General features: G+C 41.2%; 1 protein-coding gene across 2 annotated transcripts in view; it reads left to right on the top strand.

Moving 5' to 3' along the window:
* Window positions 1–22,368, top strand: part of CEP170 (centrosomal protein 170) — a 194,936-nt gene that overhangs the window by 51,823 nt on the left and 120,745 nt on the right. For both annotated transcript variants that reach the window (XM_044290668.1, XM_044290667.1), the window contains exons 5-7: window positions 8,214–8,272; window positions 10,977–11,127; window positions 20,243–20,371. In XM_044290668.1, the coding sequence (XP_044146603.1) occupies window positions 8,214–8,272; window positions 10,977–11,127; window positions 20,243–20,371 (339 nt within the window). The remainder of the gene's footprint in view (window positions 1–8,213; window positions 8,273–10,976; window positions 11,128–20,242; window positions 20,372–22,368) is intronic.

Here is a 22,368-nt window from a genome sequence, read left to right as displayed (position 1 = left end):
TGGATGTAGGCAGGAAATTATAGCTAAATGATAAAGTACATGGAAGATATACTGTATTGATATTCAGGATAAATTGCCATGTTAAACAAAAATCACAGAAAAGACAAAAAACTAAGATAAAAACATCCTGCACAATATGATAAATGAATGTGTGGATGTCCCTGGCTACATTTATAAAAAAAAAAAATAACAAAGAAAAGATAATAATGCACAAAAAATAAAGATGCAAGCATTATATATGGATTAAGGCCTCACTCTGATGTAATAAAATCGCCGTTTTGGCACTTTTGCGATAAATAATTGGAATTTGGGTTGCAGTTTGGGCACTTGGTCTCTAAACTGTTTACCATCACTGGTCTAGGCTATTAGAATATTGCCAACACCCTGAAACTGAGCTGCAGCATGGTGGCCAAGACCATACATTGGTTTAACAAGACAGGTTCCACTCAGAACAGGCATCGCCATTGTCAACCAAAGAAGATGAGTGCATGTGCTCAGTGTCATATCTAGAGGTAGTCTTTTCAAAATAGACATATATGAGTGCTACCAGCATTGCTGCAGAAGTTAAAGGGGGGGGGGGGTCAGCCAGTCAGTGCTCAGACCATACACCACACACTGCATCAAATTGGTCCGCAGTACTGACATCCCAGAAGGAGGCCTCTTCTAAAGATGATGCACAAGAAAGCATCATGCATTTTGCTGAAGACAAGACTAAGGGCATGGATTACTGGAACAGTGTTCTGTGGTCTGATGAGACCAAGATAAACTTACTGAATTTTTCGCCCTATAGGACTCACTGGCCCATAAGACACATACACAGAGCCTTCACCGCTTCCCGGTCCATAATTGAAGCGCTCATTAGTATTCACCCCATAAGACGACGGGACATTTCCCCCCACTTTAGGCGAGAAAAAAATGCGTCTTATGGGGCGAGAAATGCATTATTTGGTTTAGATGGTGTCAAGTGTGTAGTACAAAGACAATTGTGTCTACAGTCATAGTGGTTGGAGTGTCATGGCTTGGGGCTGCATGAGTGCTGCCAGTTGTGGACAGCTACAGTTCACTGAGGAAACCATGAATGCCATCATGTACTGTGACATACTGAAGCAGAGCAGGATCCCCACCCTTCGTAAACTATGTATGCCGCAGGGCAGTATTCCAACATGATAATGACCCCAAACACACCTCCAAGACGACCACTGCCTTGCTAAAGAAACTGAGGGTAAAGGTGCTGGACTGGCCAAGCATGTCTTTAGACCTAAACCCTATTGAGCATCTGTCGGGCATCCTCAAACGGAAGGTGGAGGAGAGCAAGGTCTCTAACATCCACCAGCTTCATGATGTCCTGGAAGAATGGAAGCGGATTCTAGTAGCAACCTGTGAAGCGCTAGTGAAATTTATGCCCAAGAGAGTTAAGGCAGTGCTGGAACATAATGGTGGCTACACAAAATATTGCCACTTTGCGCACAATTTGGCCATCTCCCTTAGGGGTGTACTCACTTTTGTTGCCAGCAGTTTAGACATAATGGCAATTTTTTTAGGTCACATGAAATTTACACTGTTCTACAAGCTGTACACTGACTTCTTTACATTGTATCAAAGTGTCATATCTTCAGTGTTGTCCCATGAAAAGATATTGAAAATATTTACAAAAATATGAGGGTTGTACTGACTTTTGTGAGATACTGTTTGGAGAGGAGGTGACAAAGTGTAATAAAACATTTTCTATATTGCATATATTTCACTTTTGTAATATATTCTTCCTTTAAAAATAGGCACCTGATGTTCGTTTGCCTATAGCTCTTTAGAATGTGTAGACAAGGCTAAAACCTTGTATATACTGATGCGAGGCATTAGCAGAGGCATATTGCTCCTCTTGCCAATGCTAAAGCACGTCTATGCCAGGCTTTAGCAGAGCGGAGCTGGCACATATAGTAGTAGGGATGTGGTCTCCTGCAGCCCCACAATGGGATCTATACACTCATACTCTGCTAACATGTCAGTGGTGGACAGGGGAGGTCCATATTCATTTTGTTATTGGTACCTATGAGATCTATGTATGCCTCCTGCATTGAGTTGATATGCCTTTATAAATAAAAGCTTTAGCTTTGTGACCAGATGCATTCTGATCCTGAAAAATGACTTAATCACCAATCCTGATTATCTATTATTCGAATCAGAAAAATGTCCAAAGGTTGTATGTACTTTTCTACATCTCTACAGTATACTGACCATTGAGGGAATAATTACTTTTCCAATTGGTCCATTAACTTGACATGCCACCCCATATCATAAATGAGTGGAGAAATGTCATCTTTATATGTTTTATTAGCATGGCACCGGACAGAAGTACCTGCAGTATCATCTTGGTGTGCAGATTTGTTATTCTTCACTGAATATCACTTTTATCCTATTATCACACTCCATGGTTGGCTCTCTTTAGCTCACTGGGATATGGCTTTTGTATATGCAAATCCTATTTCATGCCACATTAAAAATGCTTGTTTGTCGGCAGCACGTCACTCTGTGTAGATAAATAAAAACTGTATGGGAAGAAACATTTGTATTACTGATTGTCCCCATGCTAACGATAATTGTGTGTAATTGCAGCTAAAGGCTTGTTTACATCTACATTAGAGGCTCAGTTCGTCGGAAAAAGTTCTGCGTGCTAACCTTTTGTCTGGTAAAAAAAATCAGGTTCCTGAACGGAAACAGAATGGGGTCTGTTGTAGTCATTTGAGTCTGTTCAGCTCCGTTTCTATCAGTTGTGTGTCCGGCACTTCCATTATTTTCATTCTTCTTTTCCACGAACAGAGCATAACATGGAAATAGCGGTGCTGTGTTATTGTCGATTGGCTTTTGTTAGGCGGCAGTATGTATAAAAGGACCATTAAAGAGGACCTTTCACCACTCCTGACATGCTTGTTTTAATAGCTACTTGTATTCCCCATGTAACAATAATTCTGGAGCATCTATTCTTATGACTATGTTGTGTCATTCCTTTATTATTTCTGCTAGAAGTTATGAATGACTTGCTATTAGCCTTCAGCAAGGGTACAGAGGGGTGGTAACCAGTAGAGATTAGCAAATTTCATATTTTGAAATTTGTTCCCGCTTCGTTTACTGGCAAAACGGGAATTGCGTTATGGATTCTGTTACCACGGACCATAACCCAATTCTATGACTGAATGCATAATGGAATGCCTTTAGAGGCATTCCGTCATAATAGAAGTCTGTGGCTTGCATAACGGATCCGTCCCGTTTCCGCTATGCAGGGAAATCCTCTTCTCTAAAGGCATTCCGTCATAGAATTACGTTATGGTCCGTGGTAACGGAATCAATAACGCAATTCACCTTTTACCAGTAAACGAATTGCAAACGCATTTCATAACCGGAAATTCGCTCATCTCTAGTAACCAGTTGGGGGTGTTACCTGCACAGTCTGAAAATGACAGCACTGAATGGATACAGTGAGTCTGCTCAGGCACCCCCCCAACTGGTTACCTCCCCTCTGTATCCTTACTGCAGACTGCTAGCAACTAATTCATAGTAGAAATAATAAAGGAATGGCACAATATAGAGCCATAAGAATAGATTTTACGGAACGGCTATTACATGACGCATGACTCTATCAAAACAGGCATGTCAGGAGTGGGGACAGGTCCTCTTTAAACGGTAATCAAACGACAATGCAGAAATCCAAAGGATTTTCTTTTTCTCTCAACAGTATGTTTCACAAAACTAGAATGCTCCAACTGTTAAACCAATGTTTTAAAATATAAAATGATCGGATCCTCTAGGCTGACATATCACATCTAAGTTCTTTGATAAGGAATCTTAATTAGTTTTGTGCAATCAGTGAAACAAGGGACAGATATTTATGTAAAAATTATATGTAATAATTTATTTATAAATGCGTAAAATCCAGTACAAAACAGACATAAGATGAATGGATCGACAAATTGACGCACTACCAACAAACCACCACTAGATGGTGGTGTAACACAATATTACTTTCTCACCAGCACAAAATTCAGAAAACCAATGAAATATAGATCATACAAAATTGAAGATAAAAAAGGATAAACACGGATTAATACAGGAAGAATAACTGATCCACTGTCTCCTTATGATCAATCAAAAATATATATGATATTAATATATTATACCCCACTCGGCAATCAGATTATGGAAATATAATTTGCCAGGGTTTTTCCTCTACTGAGATGATGTCTAATCTCCCATTAGCAATATGGATCTTTGCTTAGAGCACACACTAGCATTAGGGAGGTGTTTAGCACTATATGTTCCCACAGTATGGGCACTCTTGACTGTATGCTGAGAGGAATATCTTATTAATACCACAAACAGTAAGTACAATATACGTTACCAGGCCAAGGATGAACAGAGTTTCGGGTGTGATCAGTTCTCAAAAACTTTTCCAGTAGACAAAAATGTATCCAAGAGTCTTTGTGGTGAATCCTTCTTATGGACAATTTTCTCTGTGCCAATGTTTCTTCGTATCAAGTATTTTTTTTCTTGTGTTGTAGTTCTTTGTTCTTTGTTTTTTGTTTTTAGTTTAGTTCTTAGTCCCTAAGCTCTTACATGCATACTTTATACCCCATGTTATCTAAGAACTCATCCCCTTCTAGATTAGTGATTTCCAATCAGACAAGGTGGATGTATTCGTATGCAGATAACAACAATGATGTCATTTTAACCCTTGAAATACTGGTGAAAATGACATACTATTATCCATCTACCTCCAGATGGCACTGTTGTACCACATAACAATTTCAGACATTTAGGAATTAACACACATAAATGGCTTCATTACACAACTTAAACTTTATCCTTTCCCAACTTAGATCACTTAGGAGGGATACCTTTTTGACACTTTAGAATCACTTCCCCAGACATCACGGATCCAGCTTGACAGTTAACATTCCATCTTATTTATGGTCAGATAAGAGAACCATAACCTTTTAACGTTTCCCCTGGTTTGTATACCCTAACTGTCTCAGCTATTGAGTAATGATGTTTGAAATAACATCAGCTCCTCTGAATGGATCCTATTAGGAAAATTAAACTTAAATGCTCTTTTACATCTCCTAAGATTATATATCTAGTGAGATACACACGGTATAAAATATACATTAACAATATTTGGGTATAATATATCAATATTGCATATTATGTTTGAATCATTAATAAGTTCAAAAGCACACAGGAATATATATATATATGTGTGTGTGTGTATGTATGTGACTATATGAATAGATACAGTAATGTGAAAAAATTAGGACACCCTTTGAAAGCATGTGGTTTTTTGTAACATTTTTAATAAAAGGTTATTTCATCTCCGTTTCAACAATACAGAGAGATTAAAGTAATCCAACTAAACAAAGAAAACTGAAGAAAAGTCTTTTCAAGATGTTCTGTAAATGTCATTCTACAAAAATGCCTATTCTAACTGAGGAAAAAGATAGGACACCCTTGCCCCTAATAGCGAGTGTTACCTCCTTTGGCTGAAATAACTGCAGTGAGACGGTTCTTGTAGCCATCTACCAGTCTTCGACATCGGTCTGAGGAAATTTTACCCCACTCCTCAATGCAGAACTTTTTCAGCTGTGAGATGTTTGAGGGGTTTCTTGCACGTACAGCCCTTTTCAAGTCACCCCACAGCATCTCAATGGGATTCAAATCTGGACTTTGACTTGGCCATTCCAGGACTCTCCATTTCTTCTTTTTCAGCCAATCTTTGGTTGATTTACTAGTATGTTTTGGGTCATTGTCATGTTGCATGGTCCAGTTCCGCTTCAGCTTTAATTTTCTAACTGATGGTCTCACATGTTCTTCAAGCACCTTCTGATACACAGTAGAATTCATCGTGGATTCTATGATGGTGAGCTGACCAGGTCCTGCTGCAGCAAAGCAGCCCCAAACCATGACACTTCCACCTCCATGCTTCACAGTTGGTATGAGATTCTTTTCTTGGAATGCTGTGTTTGGTTTACGCCAAACATGTCCTCTGCTGTTGTGTCCAAATAATTCAATTTTGGACTCATCTGTCCAAAGAACATTATTCCAGAAGTCCTGGTCTTTGTCAACTTTATCTCTGGCAAATGTCAGTCTGGCCTCGATGTTTCTCTTGGAAAGCAAAGGTTTCCTCCTTGCACACCTCCCATGCAAGTTAAACTTGTACAGTCTCTTTCTGATTGTAGAGGCATGTACTTCTACATCAACAGTAGCCAGAGCCTGCTGTAGTTCTCGAGATGACACTTTAGGGTTTTTGGAGACCTCTTTTAGCATCTTGCGGTCTGCTCTTGGGGTGAACTTGCTGGGGCGACCAGTCCTGGGCATGTTGGCAGTTGTTTTGAAAGCCCTCCACTTGTAGACTATCTTCCGGACAGTGGAATGGCTGATTTCAAAATCTTTTGAGATCTATTTAAATCCCTTCCCAGACTCATAGGCTGCTACAATCTTTTTTCTGAAGTCCTCTGACAGCTCTTTTGCTCTCACCATGGTGCTCACTCTCACTTCAACAGTCAGGAGCACACCAAACTAAATGTCTGAGGTTTAAATAGGGCAAGCCTCATTCAACATGCAGAGTAACGATCTACTAATTATGTGCACCTGGTGTGATATACCTGTGTGAGATCTGAGCCAATTTAAGAGGGAATACATGTGAGGGTGTCCTATCTTTTTCCTCAGTTAGAATAGGCATTTTTGTAGAATGACATTTACAGAAGATCTTGAAAAGACTTTTCTTCAGTTTTCTTTGTTTAGTTGGATTACTTTAATCTCTCTGTATTGTTGAAACGGAGATGAAATAACCTTTTATTAAAAATGTTACAAAAAACCACATGCTTTCAAAGGGTGTCCTAATTTTTTCACATGACTGTATCTATTCCACACCAGATGTGTTTTATGAACATCTCTTCTTATCAGATCTTGGCTCAGCCATGAAACGCCCATTGTTCTTAAGACAGACATGTTTAGAGAAACCAGTTACATTCCCTATAGATAAATCCGTGTCTCTAAACAATAATAGTATAATGTTCTCTATGTATTCACTTTTAAGACATTGAACTTGCCATGAACCCATCTTGGGTTATTTCAGGTTCATGCTGATCACATGCTGTTAAAGGCAATGATCATCCATATTGAATATAGTATCATCAGGTACATCGTACACTTATGAAAATGCACGACATCTACAAAGCGAAAACGCTGGCTGAGCATCCTTTAATTGTGCTTATTCTATAATTTTTGGCAGGGTTGTGGTTTTAATTGTTTTTAAATATACAACCAATCGCAGTGCAGCTGTTATTTCTTAGAAAAATGAAAGATGCGCAGTGATTGGTTTGCTTGAGGAGCGACGATATTTTTTGGGGATCTCAGTTGTACATGGATATCTATTTTCTCAACAATAAATGCATCTACATTTTCGAAGCTCACCTTGTATTTATAAGTGTTTTTATATTTGCATAAATCAGTAAGACTTGTAAATATGTGAAGCTCTGTAACTTCTTGTTAGGGCAAGGTGCAATTTTTCTCACCTTCCATAGTCTAGTAAATAGTAAGGGCTCATGCACATGAACTTTTTTTTCTTTTTTTTTTTTGTCTGCATCCAAATTCTTGGTGGATCGGATGCGGACACATTCACTTCAATTGGGCCGCAAAAGATGTGGACAACACACTGTGTTCTGTCCGCATCTGTTTGTCCATTCCATGACATCCGCAAAAATATAGAACATCCTATTCTTGTCGGCATAACAGACAAGGATGGGATTGTTTTATTACGGGCTGAAGGTTCTGCGCTGGAGAAAAGGCAGAAGGCACGCGGCCGGTGTCCATGTTTTGCAGATCCACAAGGCTATAGCCGTGTGCATGAGCCCTAAGCATGGATGTAGCTTCTGGCTCTTTTCTTTCCTTTTTCTCTCCTCCACTTGGGAGACTGCATGCTGTGGGAAGAATGGGAGCAGCAGTAGTGGGTGATGTCTTAGTACAGCATTAACATCACCCATATTCAGAAGGTATTGCTAGAGAAAATATTTTTAAGACCTACAGAGAAATTTAAAAATCAATGGTCGTATGAATGGAATTGGGAGATTTCAAACTTTGTTTCTGAAAAACTAAGCTCTATCCCTTGCAGCGGGGATTAAATGACACAGTATTTCAGTTGATATTTCCTTAATACAAATATATACATACCAACCTTTTTACTGTAGTACGTGGAGAACTGAAGGTACCTGAAGAGGCTCTAAAGGTAATGACATTTGTTATGAATCGTCTTTGACCCATATGAGTTATATATGATTTGTGTAAATTGTTCTGAATTGTATTGTATTATTTTAGATTTCGTATAAATCCAGGCCAGACCCCTCTACACATTCCTGTTAATTACATTTCTAGGAAGACAAAAATGGCCCTGTGACCTGGATGCAAAACAAGGGATATGTTTTTCCAAACTATTCTTCTCAGTCGCATGTGATGGTGGTTTCAGCCCTGGGAACCCGAGAATGAAATATTGCTTCCAATTAAAGGGGTTATCCCATCTTAGACAATGGGGACATATGGCTAGGATATTCCCTCATTGTCTGATAGGTGCGGGTCCCACCTCTGGGACCCACACCTACAAGGAGAACGGAGCTGGGGAGAGTTGTGGCTGGAGGACCCCGGATTTCCTGGGGTCCATCCACCACCAGGCGCAGCTCCCCACCTCTCCCATTAAAGTGAATGGGAGCGCATCGCGCATGCGCGACCTCAGCTCCCATTTATTTCTATGGGGCTGGCGGAAAAAGCAGAGCCAGCACTCGGCTATTTTCAGCAGCTCCATAGAAATGAATGGAGGGCGGCTGTTCATGCGCAGTGCTCCCTCCTCAACTTTCTCTGCTCTATTCTCCTTGTAGGTGCGGGTCCCAGAGGTGGGGCCCGCACCTATCAGACAATGGGGGCATATCCTAGTGATATGCCCCCATTGTCTAAGATGGGATAACCCCTTTAATCATATTTTATATGCATGTTTGTTATCCCTAGATTGGTAAAAATATGATTGCAAATTTGCTTGTCATATTATCTTTGTAGTATATGTCTACCAAAAGTTATGGTACAATCTAAAATTGTCGTAGCTGGTGACTTTGTGCATTTGATTATCCAACCTCTAGTCACATGACCAAGGGGAGGGCTAAGTGAGCCAGTCATAGACAACATAAAAATGTCACATGACACACACAGGGTCAGATACTGGCGATACACCTAGATTGTAGTTCTGATCAGTTTTTCGATGGGATATTCTCCTGGCATAGATCGCTCGCCAATCTAATTGGTATATTTTTTTTTTTTTGTTTATGTACTGTTTGAATGTCTGTCTGTCTCTTTTTTGGGACATTTTAAGCACTGCACCTTTTATTTTTTAAATCTTAAATTTAAACTCCTAACAGTTACTTTAAAATTTTAAAAATCCTCCCAAAAATATAACTTTTTTTATTGTAGATTTTTAACGTGTCTTAAATAAATCTTGTTGGCACACAACTCAGGGGACATTATTGCATTTTAAACCCCTTGGTGACTTATTAATTTTAGCCTTAAGGGCCAATAATATGTTCCAGCAAGTTTTTTATTTGTGGGATTAGTTGTAGATTTTTTTTTAGAAACCATTTTGGGGTAGATATTTATAAAAACAGCAATTTTAACATTCTTTTATGGAATTTATTTACTATGACCTCTTCTGGATCATCCAAATGCTCTCTAGCAAACTTCAGACAGGCCCGGACATGTACTGGTTTAAGCAGTGGGACATGTCTGGCACTGCAGGATTTAAGTCCCTGGCGGCGTAGTGTGTTACTGATGGTAGCCTTTGGGAGCTTTTCAGTGGTCTTGTATGTCTTCCATTTTCTAATTGCTCCCACAGTTGATTTCTTCACACCAAGCTGCTTGCCTATTGCAGATTCAGTCTTCCCAGCCTGGTGCAGGTCTACAATTTTGTTTCTGGTGTCCTTCGACAGCTCTTTGGTCTTGGCCATAGTGGAGTTTGGAGTGTGACAGTTTGAGGTTGTGGACAGGTGTCTTTTTATACTGATAACAAGTTCAAACAGGTCCGATTACTACAGGTAACGAGTGGAGGACGGAGGAGCCTCTTAAAAAGAAGTTACAGGTCTGTGAGAGCCAGAAATCTTGCTTGTTTGTAAGTGACCAAATAATTATTTTACCAAGCTGTGATAGGGAGAGCATGCACACGCCCCCTGAGCTGTGATAGGGAGAGCATGCACACGCCCCCTGAGCTGTGATAGGGAGAGCATGCACACGCCCCCTTAGCTGCAGCAGAAAAGACACTCCCTTTGAGCTGCCAGCTTGATATAAATCTAGCAGAGCATTGAATGGGGAGATTTCTGGATCCATGCAAGGTAAAAGGCTGGTTCTAGCTTTGTTAGAAAGATGTTGTCATGTACTATATGATGTGTGATTTACATTTTTTACATGAGCCATGGGATAAACCCCTTAAGTACTTTTCCCAAAGCCCAAGTTGGGAAACTGTTAGGTGTTAATAAGTGCATACTTTTCTGCTCTAAAGGTGCCCACACCCTCTAAGTACCGCTTTGCGGTGTTACCATTAAAGGCCAGTGTGCTAGAGGTTTGCCTGTTGTATGCTAGAATGCTGATGTGTTTGTAACCTGGGCGCCATGCGCTGGTAACATGGCTGTAATGACAGGTGGTGGCCGCGTTGTACATGTGGATATGCTTGTGGGTCACTTCACTTGTTTGTAGCCTTATACGTTAGGCAAGTGTAAAATCAAATATGGAAGTGTAGTACACCCTTACAGTCATGTCCAAGGTCACAAGTGCTATGAACGATGGAATGCCCTCCCCTCTGTGACCTGTTGTGTGTTTGTGACAAAATATTTTTTTTTAATTTTCCTCAATTTCTTATGATCTTTTTTCCCCCTATGATTCTGTATATCCATGTTTTGTAGCATGAAAAATTTACAAGTCAGCTCCAGTTTTCAAAAAAGCCTTTTGAATCAGAGGGATCAAAATCGAAAGGAATTGATGCAAAGATAAATCTTTCTGCCGAAGCACATCAAAGATTATTAGACCCACAGAGATCTGAAGAAAAAGTGTCAGGTATGTTAAGTTTATCTACATAACCCCTACCTGCTCCGTGCTGTATGGTTCACATTGCTGAATGCAGGAACTGTGCCCTCACGATCACTTGCAGGTGCCATCTGTGTATACCACTCGTTTATACAGCTAAAGAACAGGTGTACAGGGTAATAATCTACAGTGTTGGTGAGTCCGTCACTTGTAGTTTAGACCCCCAAAAAATACAAGAGAGAGAGCGCCAGACCTTGTTTCAAGTGCGGTTAAAAAGGAGTAAAGAATACCACTAGACCGTGATAAATACTAAAATGCACAGAAAAGTATTAAGGAGCAATGGTGTGAAATCTAGATGGTGGGTGCTCCGGGTGGAAGACCCTAAGCATACCCTGCTCCGCAGGAAAGACCGTCTAACAACCCAATAGTCAAATGACGATGTGGTTGACAGAGATGGAAACTGATAAAAATTGATGGGAATTAATATGAAAGGATAAATTACAAATGAAATATAAAAGGTAAGTAATAAAAGTGAGAGATGCCCAACAAAGGACAAAATCACACTCTTAAATAACACTCACTTCATTGGGGGGGTAGTCACCAGGATAAGCATAAAACACCTGTGACTTGAACCCCCCCCCCGGCCAGGATCGCATGTAGAGTCGTAGTGATGAAGGCAGCAGGTAGTCCGGGACTTCTGATCAATCACCTTTATTGTAAAAATGGCTCGACGCGTTTCGGGGACAGTAGATCCCCTTCTTCAGGAGCATTACAAGAGTGTGATTTTGTCCTTTTGTTGGGCATCTCTCACTTTTATTACTTACCTTTTATGCTTAGGGTCTTCCACCCGGAGCACCCACCATCTAGATTTCACACCATTGCTCCTTAATACTTTTCTGTGCATTTTAGTATTTATCACGGTCTAGTGGTATTCTTTACTCCTTTTTAACCGCACTTGAAACAAGGTCTGGCGCTCTCTCTCTTGTATTTTTTGGGGGTCTAAACTACAAGTGACGGACTCGCCAACACTGTAGATTATTACCCTGTACACCTGTTCTTTATCCTTCAAGTGTTTGTAGCTACAAACACTCTTTGAGCTGCCTCACCTCCCCTTTTTGCTATTGCTATTTCAACACCACCCCTGTCGGCGCCCTATCTTTCATTCCTTTGGGATACACTGTGATCCCTACGGGTCTGAATTAACTTCCAATTTTTTCTTTTTTGCTCTTTATCTTATACAGCTAGCCAGGGGCTATACAGGGGCTATACAGTGGTCCCTAGATATGACATGTATAGATGCCTATTTTGGCCTAAATAGGCATTATGTCAAATAACAGTAACTGTGTAGTATTGCTATGCATTATATGAGCAGTCAGAGGATCACAAGTTCAAGTCCATTAGTGGGATATTGTAAAAAAAATTATGTAAAAGTAAAAAAAAAAAAGTGTTTAGAAAAATATTCATAATCGGTATTGCCGTGTTTGTAATGATCCATACAATACTGATCACATTTTTTATCCTGTATTGTGAGCAGCATAAAAAAATAATCAAAATGCGAAAACACGTCTTGGTTTTTTTTGTCGCCTCCTAAAAACACTGTAAAAAGTGATCATAAAGTTGTATATGCTCTAAAATGGTTTGAATGCACACACAAAAGTGTACATTTTTAAGATAGAGTTTTTATTGTGCATTTTGGCCCATTCCTAGTATAAAAACATAATATTTATATAAATTTGGTATTGACATTGTTGTACTGTTTCCTCAAATGCACAGTCGAAAAAGCGAAAAAATAAATAAAAATTATCTGAACCTTAAATCGCCTTGACCAATGTAATTTATCATGTAGAGAAAATGAATGCAAGTTACACTTACTAATGTATTGTTATCCATATTGCTTCCTTTACTGGCTTGATTCATTTTTCAATCACATTATACACTGCTTGTATCCAGGGGTTATGACCACCCTGCGGTCCAGCAGTGTTGGCCCAAAGGAGGACTCATAGGCACACATTCACAGCAGGTCCCATCCCTGCCACCTCATATCTGCACTGCAGCAGTGGTTGTAACCCCTGGATACGAGCAGTGTATAATGTGATAGAAAAATGAATCAAACCAGCAAAGGAGGCAATATGGACAGTCAAAGTGCATTAGTAGGTGCCTTGTAGTAACTATGTCTACATGATGAGGATACAGTTTGCTGAAGTGAAACAGCCCCTTTAAAGAGAACCAGACACCATGAAATGCTGTGGAATCTACAGGCAGCATTTAAATCTCTGCTCAGTATTATCCAGTATGTTACACTGCCCATTTCACGATTGGCAGTAACTAATAGCATTCTCGGTGGCACCAAGGCTGGACTAGGACAGAAATTCAGCCCTGCCATTTGAATACAGGGTCACTCCAAGATGAAGGCTTCACAGAAACGCGTCAGGGTTGGCAAATCCCAGTAGGAGAGGACATTCATATGAATATTACTTGTACATTTCTGGTTATCTTTCTAGTACATGCTGATTGCTAGTTATATTCACAACTAGTTCTTTTACATAATATTCGTGGCACGTTTACACGGGTCAGTGATTGGGAACTAGTGTTTTTCATTCCCAGTCTGATAGAGATATATATATATATATATATATATATAGATATAGAGAGAGAGAGAGAGAGATAGTACAGACCAAAAGTTTGGACACACCTTCTCATTCAAAGAGTTTTCTTTATTTTCATGACTATGAAAATTGTAGATTCACACTGAAGGCATCAGAACTATGAATTAACACATGTGGAATTATATACATAACAAAAATGTGTGAAACAACTGAAAATATGTCATATTCTAGGTTCTTCAAAGTAGCCACCTTTTGCTTTGATTACTGCTTTGCACACTCTTGGCATTCTCTTGATGAGCTTCAAGAGGTAGTCACCTGAAATGGTCTTCCAACAGTCTTGAAGGAGTTCCCAGAGATGCTTAGCACTTGTTGGCCCTTTTGCCTTCACTCTGCGGTCCAGCTCACCCCAAACCATCTCGATTGGGTTCAGGTCCGGTGACTGTGGAGGCCAGGTCATCTGGCGCAGCACCCCATCACTCTCCTTTATGGTCAAATAGCCCTTACACAGCCTTGAGGTGTGTTTGGGGTCATTGTCCTGTTGAAAAATAAATGATGGTCCAACTAAACGCAAACCGGATGGAATAGCATGCCGCTGCAAGATGCTGTGGTAGCCATGCTGGTTCAGTATGCCTTAAATTTTGCAGTGTCACCAGCAAAGCACCCCACACCATCACACCTCCTCCTCCATGCTTCACGGTGGGAACAAGGCATGTAGAGTCCATCCCTTCACCTTTTCTGCGTCGCACAAAGACATGGTGGTTGGAACCAAAGATCTCAAATTTGGACTCATCAGACCAAAGCACAGATTTCCACTGGTCTAATGTCCATTCCTTGTGTTCTTTAGCCCAAACAAGTCTCTTCTGCTTGTTGCCTGTCCTTAGCAGTGGTTTCCTAGCAGATATTCTACCATGAAGGCCTGATTCACACAGTCTCCTCCTAACAGTTGTTCTAGAGATGTGTCTGCTGCTAGAACTCTGTGTGGCATTGACCTGGTCTCTAATCTGAGCTGCTGTTAACCTGCGATTTCTGAGGCTAGTGACTCGGATGAACTTATCCTCCGCAGCAGAGGTGACTCTTGGTCTTCTTTTCCTGGGGTGGTCCGCATGTGAGCCAGTTTCTTTGTAGCGCTTGATGGTTTTTGTGACTGCACTTGGGGAAACTTTCAAAGTTTTCCCAATTTTTCGGACTGACTGACCTTAATTTCTTAAAGTAATGATGGCCACTCGTTTTTCTTTACTTAGCTGTTTTTGTCTTGCCATAATACAAATTCTAACAGTCTATTCAGTAGGACTATAAGCTGTGTATCCACCTGACTTCTCCACAACGCAAATGATGGTCCCAACCCCATTTATAAGGCAAGAAATCCCACTTCTTAAACCTGACAGGGCACACCTGTGAAGTGAAAACCATTTCAGGTGACTACGTCTTGAAGCTCATCAAGAGAATGCCAAGAGTGTGCAAAGCAGTAATCAAAGCAAAAGGTGGCTACTTTGAAGAACCTAGAATATGACATATTTTCAGTTGTTTCACGCTTTGTTGTTATGTATATAATTCCACATGTGTTAATTCATAGTTTTGATGCCTTCAGTGTGAATCTACAATTTTCATAGTCATGAAAATAAAGAAAACTCTTTGAAGGAAAAGGTGTGTCCAAACTTTTGGTCTGTACTGTGTGTGTGTGTGTGTGTGTATGTATGTATATCATTGGATAGAGGGAGACGCTACACCCATAAGCATATAGAATTGTAGCAGACTTCCTCCTTCTGTTCTGACTGCCACTGGGGAAAGATATGTAGTCAGGGCACAGGTGACAGATCAGTGAATACCACTGGAGGATAGTTCTGCTGCACAGAGCACTCACTGCTGTACCCCCTATATTTTTGTGTAGAAAAAATAAAACAATCCTTGTTGCCTCCAAGAGTTTGCTACTGACCAGGCTTCCATGCACGGGTATGCCATTATCACTCTTCCCTCAATATGCCTTCACTTTTCCCCAATGTGCCACCAATCTCTCTGCCCCTAATGCAACTCTGCCCCAAATACCACCACTCTGCCCCTTTGAATGCCGCCACTCTTCCTCCAGTTACGTTCTCAGATCTCAATCCAATAGAAAATCTGTAGTCGAACATAAAGATTGCTGTTCACAAGCGCAAACCATCCAACTTGAAGGAGCTGGCGCAGTTTTGCAAAGAGGAATGGACAAAAATCCCAGTGTTACGATGTGGCAAGCTCATAGAGACTTATCCAAAGCGACTTGGAGCTGTGATTGCCGCAAAAGGTGTCTCTACAAAGTATTGACTTTAGGGAGTGAATAGTTATGCACATTGACTTTTTCTGTTATTTTGTCCTATTTGTTTGCTTCACAATAAAAAAATCTAATAAAACATCTTCAAAGTTGTGGGCATGCTCTGTAAATTAAATGATGCAAATCCTCAAGCAATCCATGTTAATTCCAGATTGTGAGGCACCAAAATACGAAAAAAGTAAGGGGGTGGTGAATCCTTTAGCAAGGCACTGTATGTTTAGAAAATCTGTCTTTCATAAGCCGCACACGTATAAAATCCTTGAATTGGGAATGTTTTGCCCATACATAGGTGAGAAAAGGTTTCAAGGGAAATTTCCCAATTTTAAAGTGGACAAAGAAAGTATGTTCACCTCCGCACCCCCCTTTCACTGCCCATGTCCGCCCTAATGTTACTGGATCTTTCATAGCATAATATTGGGAGGTTCTGAAATTCCGCAACTTGTGGATAAAAATTTGTCAAAATACCCAAGTGGCTATTAACAGTGTGTCTGATTTTACTAACCCATGGGTGATCTTGACAACAAAAGGGATACAAGGTTTCTGATTTGAATTTTATTGGGTATTGGATCCCTTTCTCTTTGCACTTTTAATACTGTAAGTTTTTTCGATAAGGGTGGGTTCACACTAGCGTAATGGAGTCCGTTATGGCTTTCCGTTATAACAGGGTTATGACGGAACATAACTGAACCCATAGGATGGAATGTAAAACGAACGCCTTTAATAGGCATTCCGTTTTGCGACATCCTAATAGAAGTCTATGGGAAAACATAACGAATCCGTCTGGGTCCTGTCGACAGGAATTTGTGTTCCGTCTTGCATAACGGGAACCAGATGGATCCGTTTTGATTCTCATAGACTTCTATTAGGACGGAGAGCAAACGGAATTTAGAGGCTTTCGTTTTGCATTCCGTCTTAATACAAGTCTATTGGCAACAAAACGGATCCGCCCGTCCGTCTTATGGATTCCGTTATGTTCCGTTATAACCCTGTTATAACGGAAAGCCATAACTGACTCCATAACGCTAGTGTAAACCCACCCTAACCTTGTTCCTTGAATGTAGTGGTCATCTTATCTAATCTCCTTTTCCTCACAGTGTGCTGTTTGTCACCTAAGCAAACAAGTTTCAGCACGGTCTGATGCTGCTTCCCCACTGCAGTGCTACACTGCTTTCAGCTACAAATGTAAATCCTGATTGAAGTTGGGCCTGCAATCCTTGGCGTCGGTAGCACCTGTGCCATCCCAGGATACGACTCACTCCCAGGCTTCACAACGTTCAACCAGTGTGCCGTCAAGCACTTGTCTATGTGTCAGTCGTTAAGTGGAACTTCCCAATAACTGCGTTGGTCAGGGAATGGGTGATGTTACGGGTCACATGCTGGTGTAAGGTGGGAACGGCACGCCGGGCAAACTAGTGGCGGGACTGAGTAACGAGGGACAGCTGCCGCCATCAGGCTGCGGAAAGCCTCAGTGTCCACAAGCCTAAATGGCAACATTTCCAAATTGCTGCTCATTTAGTGCTATGGCCTGTGGGTGGGTGGCTGGGTATTTGCGCTTTCGTTCTAAGGCCTGGGGTATGGACATCTGTATGCTGCGTTGGGACACTGAACTGGATCTGCTAGCTGATGGTGCTTGCAAAAGTCCAGGTGCAGGGCGGGCGGCATGCGTCTTGGACAGGGAATTGGCCAGCACATATCACAGGGGAAGAGGAGGCAGTGGTGTGACCCGCAGACACTGATTGTGGACCCAGGCGTTCGGCCCATCTATTAGGGTGCTTTGATGCCATCTGGCGGATTATGCTGGTGGTGGTGAGGTTGTTAGTGTTCACGCCCCTGCTAATTTTGGTTCAGCTCAGGTTGCAAATGACAATTCTTTTATCGTCTGCACTTTCCTCAAAAATAGCGACAGACTGCGGAAAACTTACCCCTTGGCAAGGGAGATTGTCACAAGGGGGTGCTCCGCGGAACAGTTGCGGGCCTGTTTGGCCCACCTTCTACCTTTTGCCACCCCACTGCCTCTTCCAGCCTGTTGCGGTGCTGCTGATCTCTTCACCTCTGTACTGCTGTTCTCGCTCGGCTTGCCACCTTCCCAGGTTAGGTCAGTGATATCATCGTCCACCACCTCCTCTTCCACTTCCTCACTCTAGTCATCCTCCTGACTTGTTGACCGGACAACAACCTCACTTATTGACAATTGTGTCTCATCCTCATCATCAACCTTGTGAAACGCTAATTGCCGTTCCCCACCGCCATCTTCTTCTGACTGTGGATGCTCAATAGTTTGGGAATCAGGGCACAAGATCACCTCATGTCCCTCTTCAATCGGGCTTGGTGAAAGGCCCAAAATAAAAGGAATGGCGATGAAAAGAGCCCCTCGGAATATCCCAGTGTGGGTTCACTTGTTTGCAAAGATTGTCTATGGTGGGAGGAAGGAGGATCAGGGCAAGGATTCTGTTGACCAGACTCTTGGCTACTGAGACTGGACTTTGTGGAAGACAACGGTGGTGCTTAACCGACTGGAAGCATTATCTGCTGCAATCCAACCGACCACCTGGTTGCACTGGTGTGACGTTGGAGTCCTGGGCAGCTCTGCAAACTGGCACTTGAAGCTAGGTATCGTAGATGAGTGTGTATTTTGCGGATCCATACTGTAGAAATGCTATGCCCAGCCCATATTGCTCATGTGTTTGGTGATTAATAATTTACTGTTTCTGTATTCGATCCGCAAAAAACGGACACTGGCAGTGTGCGTTCTGAATTTCGCGGACCGCACATCACCGGCCCTATAATACAAAATGCCTTTTCTTGTCTGCAGCTGTGGACAAGAATAGGACATGTTCTATTTTTGTTCGGGAACGGAATTGCAGAGCCGGCAATGCAGATGCGGACAGCACATAGCATCCGTTCTGGCCCCATTGAAAATGAATGGGCCCACAAAATCAGGAACTGATCCGGAAAAAAATTGCGGACATGTGAATGAACCCTAATTGCGGTTGCGCATACGTGGTTTACCTGTCGGTGCGCTTGTGCATGCTTTATTGACGGCTTTTTATATGCATATGTATTTTAAGTTTTCCATATTGTACACATTGTATTTTGACATTTGCAGACACTGCTTGGATCTAATTTCACAGCTGCGCATAATTTTATGTACTTTTGTAACAAATGTGGCTTTTTTTTTATGTTATTTATTTTTTCAGACATCTAGCACTTTCAGTAGACATTAATTGATGTAATTTACAGTTATGCTCATTTTCACCTGCATTTACACTTTATATGTACTAGTCACTTTGTAGACTTCAGGGGGGGGGGAGTAATTTATTATTACTTTTTGCATATTTAAGGTGCAGATTTTGTTGCAAAGAGGTTTTCCGCAAAATCTGTGACTTTAACCCACTCACGCCACTTTTTTCCGAGGTGGTGGAAAAAGGGGGTGTGGTGGGGAAGAGGACAGGCCTGCCTGCCAGTCTCGCTTCCAAGGCAGCTGGCATAGTTGAAACCATATTTCACAGCTGGTGGAACCAAGCGCCAAACGTATATAGAGGCATGCATATGGGGATTAACACCGGAGGTCTTAATAAATGACCCCCTTTGTTTTTTATCTGACTTATGAGTTTGAAACTTTTGGTCTGTACTGTGAATATAATACCTTATCAGGGGAATATTGTGTGGAAGGTGTAGGTTTAATTATTATTTTTGCTGTACACCTGCCATGTTTCATGGTTTTTAATGTTTTCTTTGATCATGTTTTGGATATCAATAAAGTTTGGGACTTAATCATGTGGTGTGCGCCATCTTGTTTTCCTCATGTGCTCTATGCTGTAACTGGTGGCAGTAATGACAGGACTGCCTATGCTGCATCCTGCAAATGCTTGCCTGCTGTCACACACTCCAGACCCCTTAAACACTCCTCTAGACACCCCCAGGGCTTCCTAGTTACCAGGCCGGGGTTTGGGGGGGGGGGGGGGGGGCAGCGGCTGTCTACATAGGTGATACCTCCATGGTACTACCAAATACTTGAGGAGTATGTGCCAACAACAGATTGTCATTACCATTGGGCCAAAACCTCTTTAGCAGATACAGGGCAAGTCTGTGGGAGGTACAATTCGGCTGTTTCCACCACTCTCCACAGAGTACTATGTCCCTGCAGTACAATTGCACTGAAAAACTGCATTTTTTATTTTTTTTGTTTTAATACTTTTTATCAGTTTGTATAAATTTGTTCCATTTCTCTCAGTGGATCTTTCTGCGCTGCCTCGTGGGACTCCCTTGTATGGACAGCCGTCTTGGTGGGGTGATGAAGATGGAGCAGGAGGCACAAATAACCAAGATAAGGACAGTAAACTTCAAGATTCTGGCGCTACAGGTGTGATACATTTATTACTGTAATTTTTTTAAACATTTTTTTATTGTATTTTATGTTAAGATATTATTTATTTAATGCACTTATATAGCGCTACTATATTCCGCAGCGCTTTACAGACATTAGCAACGAACTGTCCCCAATGGGGCTCACAATCTAAGGTCCCTATCAGTATGTCTTTGGAGTGTGGGAGGAAACCAAGGTACCCAGAGGAAACCCACACAAACACGGGGAGAACATACAAACTCCATGCAGATGTTGTCCTTGGTTGGATTCAAACCTAGTACCCCAGTGCTGCAAGGCACCAGTGCTAACCACTGAGCCACCGTATAGGCACCTTGCATAAATAGTAGAGACAGTAAAATGCATTGCCTTATTATATATTATATTTTGCATTAGATTTCATGCACAAAAGAAAGTTAAATCTTTTTCTTTCCTAAAAGGCACAAAAAACGAATAAAAACAGCACAGTAACAAACAGTGGCGTGCCTGCAAGAGAGGTAGAGGGGGGTCATTGGAACTTGCTCTCCTCTTTCCTGCATGATGCAGCGCCCCTAGGCAAAGCTCAATTCAAAGAGATTCTTACAGCTTCCGTGGTAGTTGTATTCATTCCTATTCACTGAGCTCCCTCTAGTGGTGCAGCCACTAACTGTAATAAATAGAAGAGAAGCAGGAGATGTAAGAATGTATATGTGCCAATTAGCTGGTGTAAATATGGGGTTCAGAATGAGTGTCATATATTTGAAGCACCTGTTCAACTTTTTCCAACCTATAAGTCGGATAAAGTAGGTGAGGCTAAAGGCAATTTTTTTATTCCAAATTGTTTTTAATAAAAATGTCTTCCACTTGATTAAAAAACAAAAACACAAATTTGTCAAATCTGGGGCGTTGCGCATCTTCTGAATTGCCTGGGAGTGATTGACACAAGTACACTGGGAAACTAGGTACAGGGGGCCCATGCTAAGTTTTGCTATAGAGCCCTATGAGATCTGTGTACGCTCCTGGTAACAAACAGTACCATAGCTGGAAAAGCTGTCTACTGAAGGAGTCCCAGGGATCTTTAAAAAGCAGATTCAGACCACACTCGTTTCATTTCTTCTCCAACCACCATCAGGGTTTAAGTATTCATGCCACATAACACAAAAGTGGTGTGGGGTGCCCGCAGTGTCCCGTATATTCCAGATCCAGTGGGTTCTGTTATTCTGTTGCTATGCCAGAACAGAATATCGGAATAATACCGCTGATGTGCACGTAGCCTTCTGTTACAGTGACTGTAATAAACCATCAATCAGGCACAGAGCCTCTTTACGAGAGACCCACTGCCTGCAATGATGTGACACATAGACAGGGGAAACTTATTTTTATAGGTTTTCGTGGACATTATAAGGTATTCCGGAAGTAAAAAAAAAAAAAAACACCCTTTTTTTCCGTAAAAAAAAAAAAAAAGGGTGTAAAAAAGGGACTTATTCCTTCCTGTATAATACAATGAAATATTACATTGCAAACAATAGTTGCATCACTACTTAAAGGTCGATAGGTATTGGTCTTCCTCCAACATTTCATGTACTAATTTACGATATAAGGCACTAACACAACCACAATCTCTCTCTCTACCAGTGGTTGAAAGGATTATGCAACTCAATTCCCAAAAAGGTTGGGACGCTGTGTAAAATGTAAATAAATGTAAATTTCATAGACCCATATTTTTTTATACTAGAACACACATCAGATGTTGAAGGTGAGACATTTTACCATTTCATAAAAAAACTCATTTAGAACTTGATGGCAACAACGCATCTCAGCAAAGCTGGAAAAGTCTACTTTCACATCAGCGTTTTGGCACTTCGGTTTTGAGATACACCAAAACAGTTCAGTTTACAGTTAGTGTATTGTGAATGGGGTATGCTCCATTTTTGTGTCCGTTCATCGAAACGGAACGAAACGGATCCGTCACTAAAAAGTCAATAGCGCCAGATCTTATTTATTTTTGGGGATCACCC

The sequence above is a fragment of the Bufo gargarizans genome, chromosome 4 (assembly GCF_014858855.1).
Source record: "Bufo gargarizans isolate SCDJY-AF-19 chromosome 4, ASM1485885v1, whole genome shotgun sequence".
Taxonomy (NCBI): domain Eukaryota; kingdom Metazoa; phylum Chordata; class Amphibia; order Anura; family Bufonidae; genus Bufo; species Bufo gargarizans.
The sequence above is the reverse complement of the archived record's forward strand: the minus strand, read 5'-3'. Positions and strand labels throughout refer to the sequence as shown.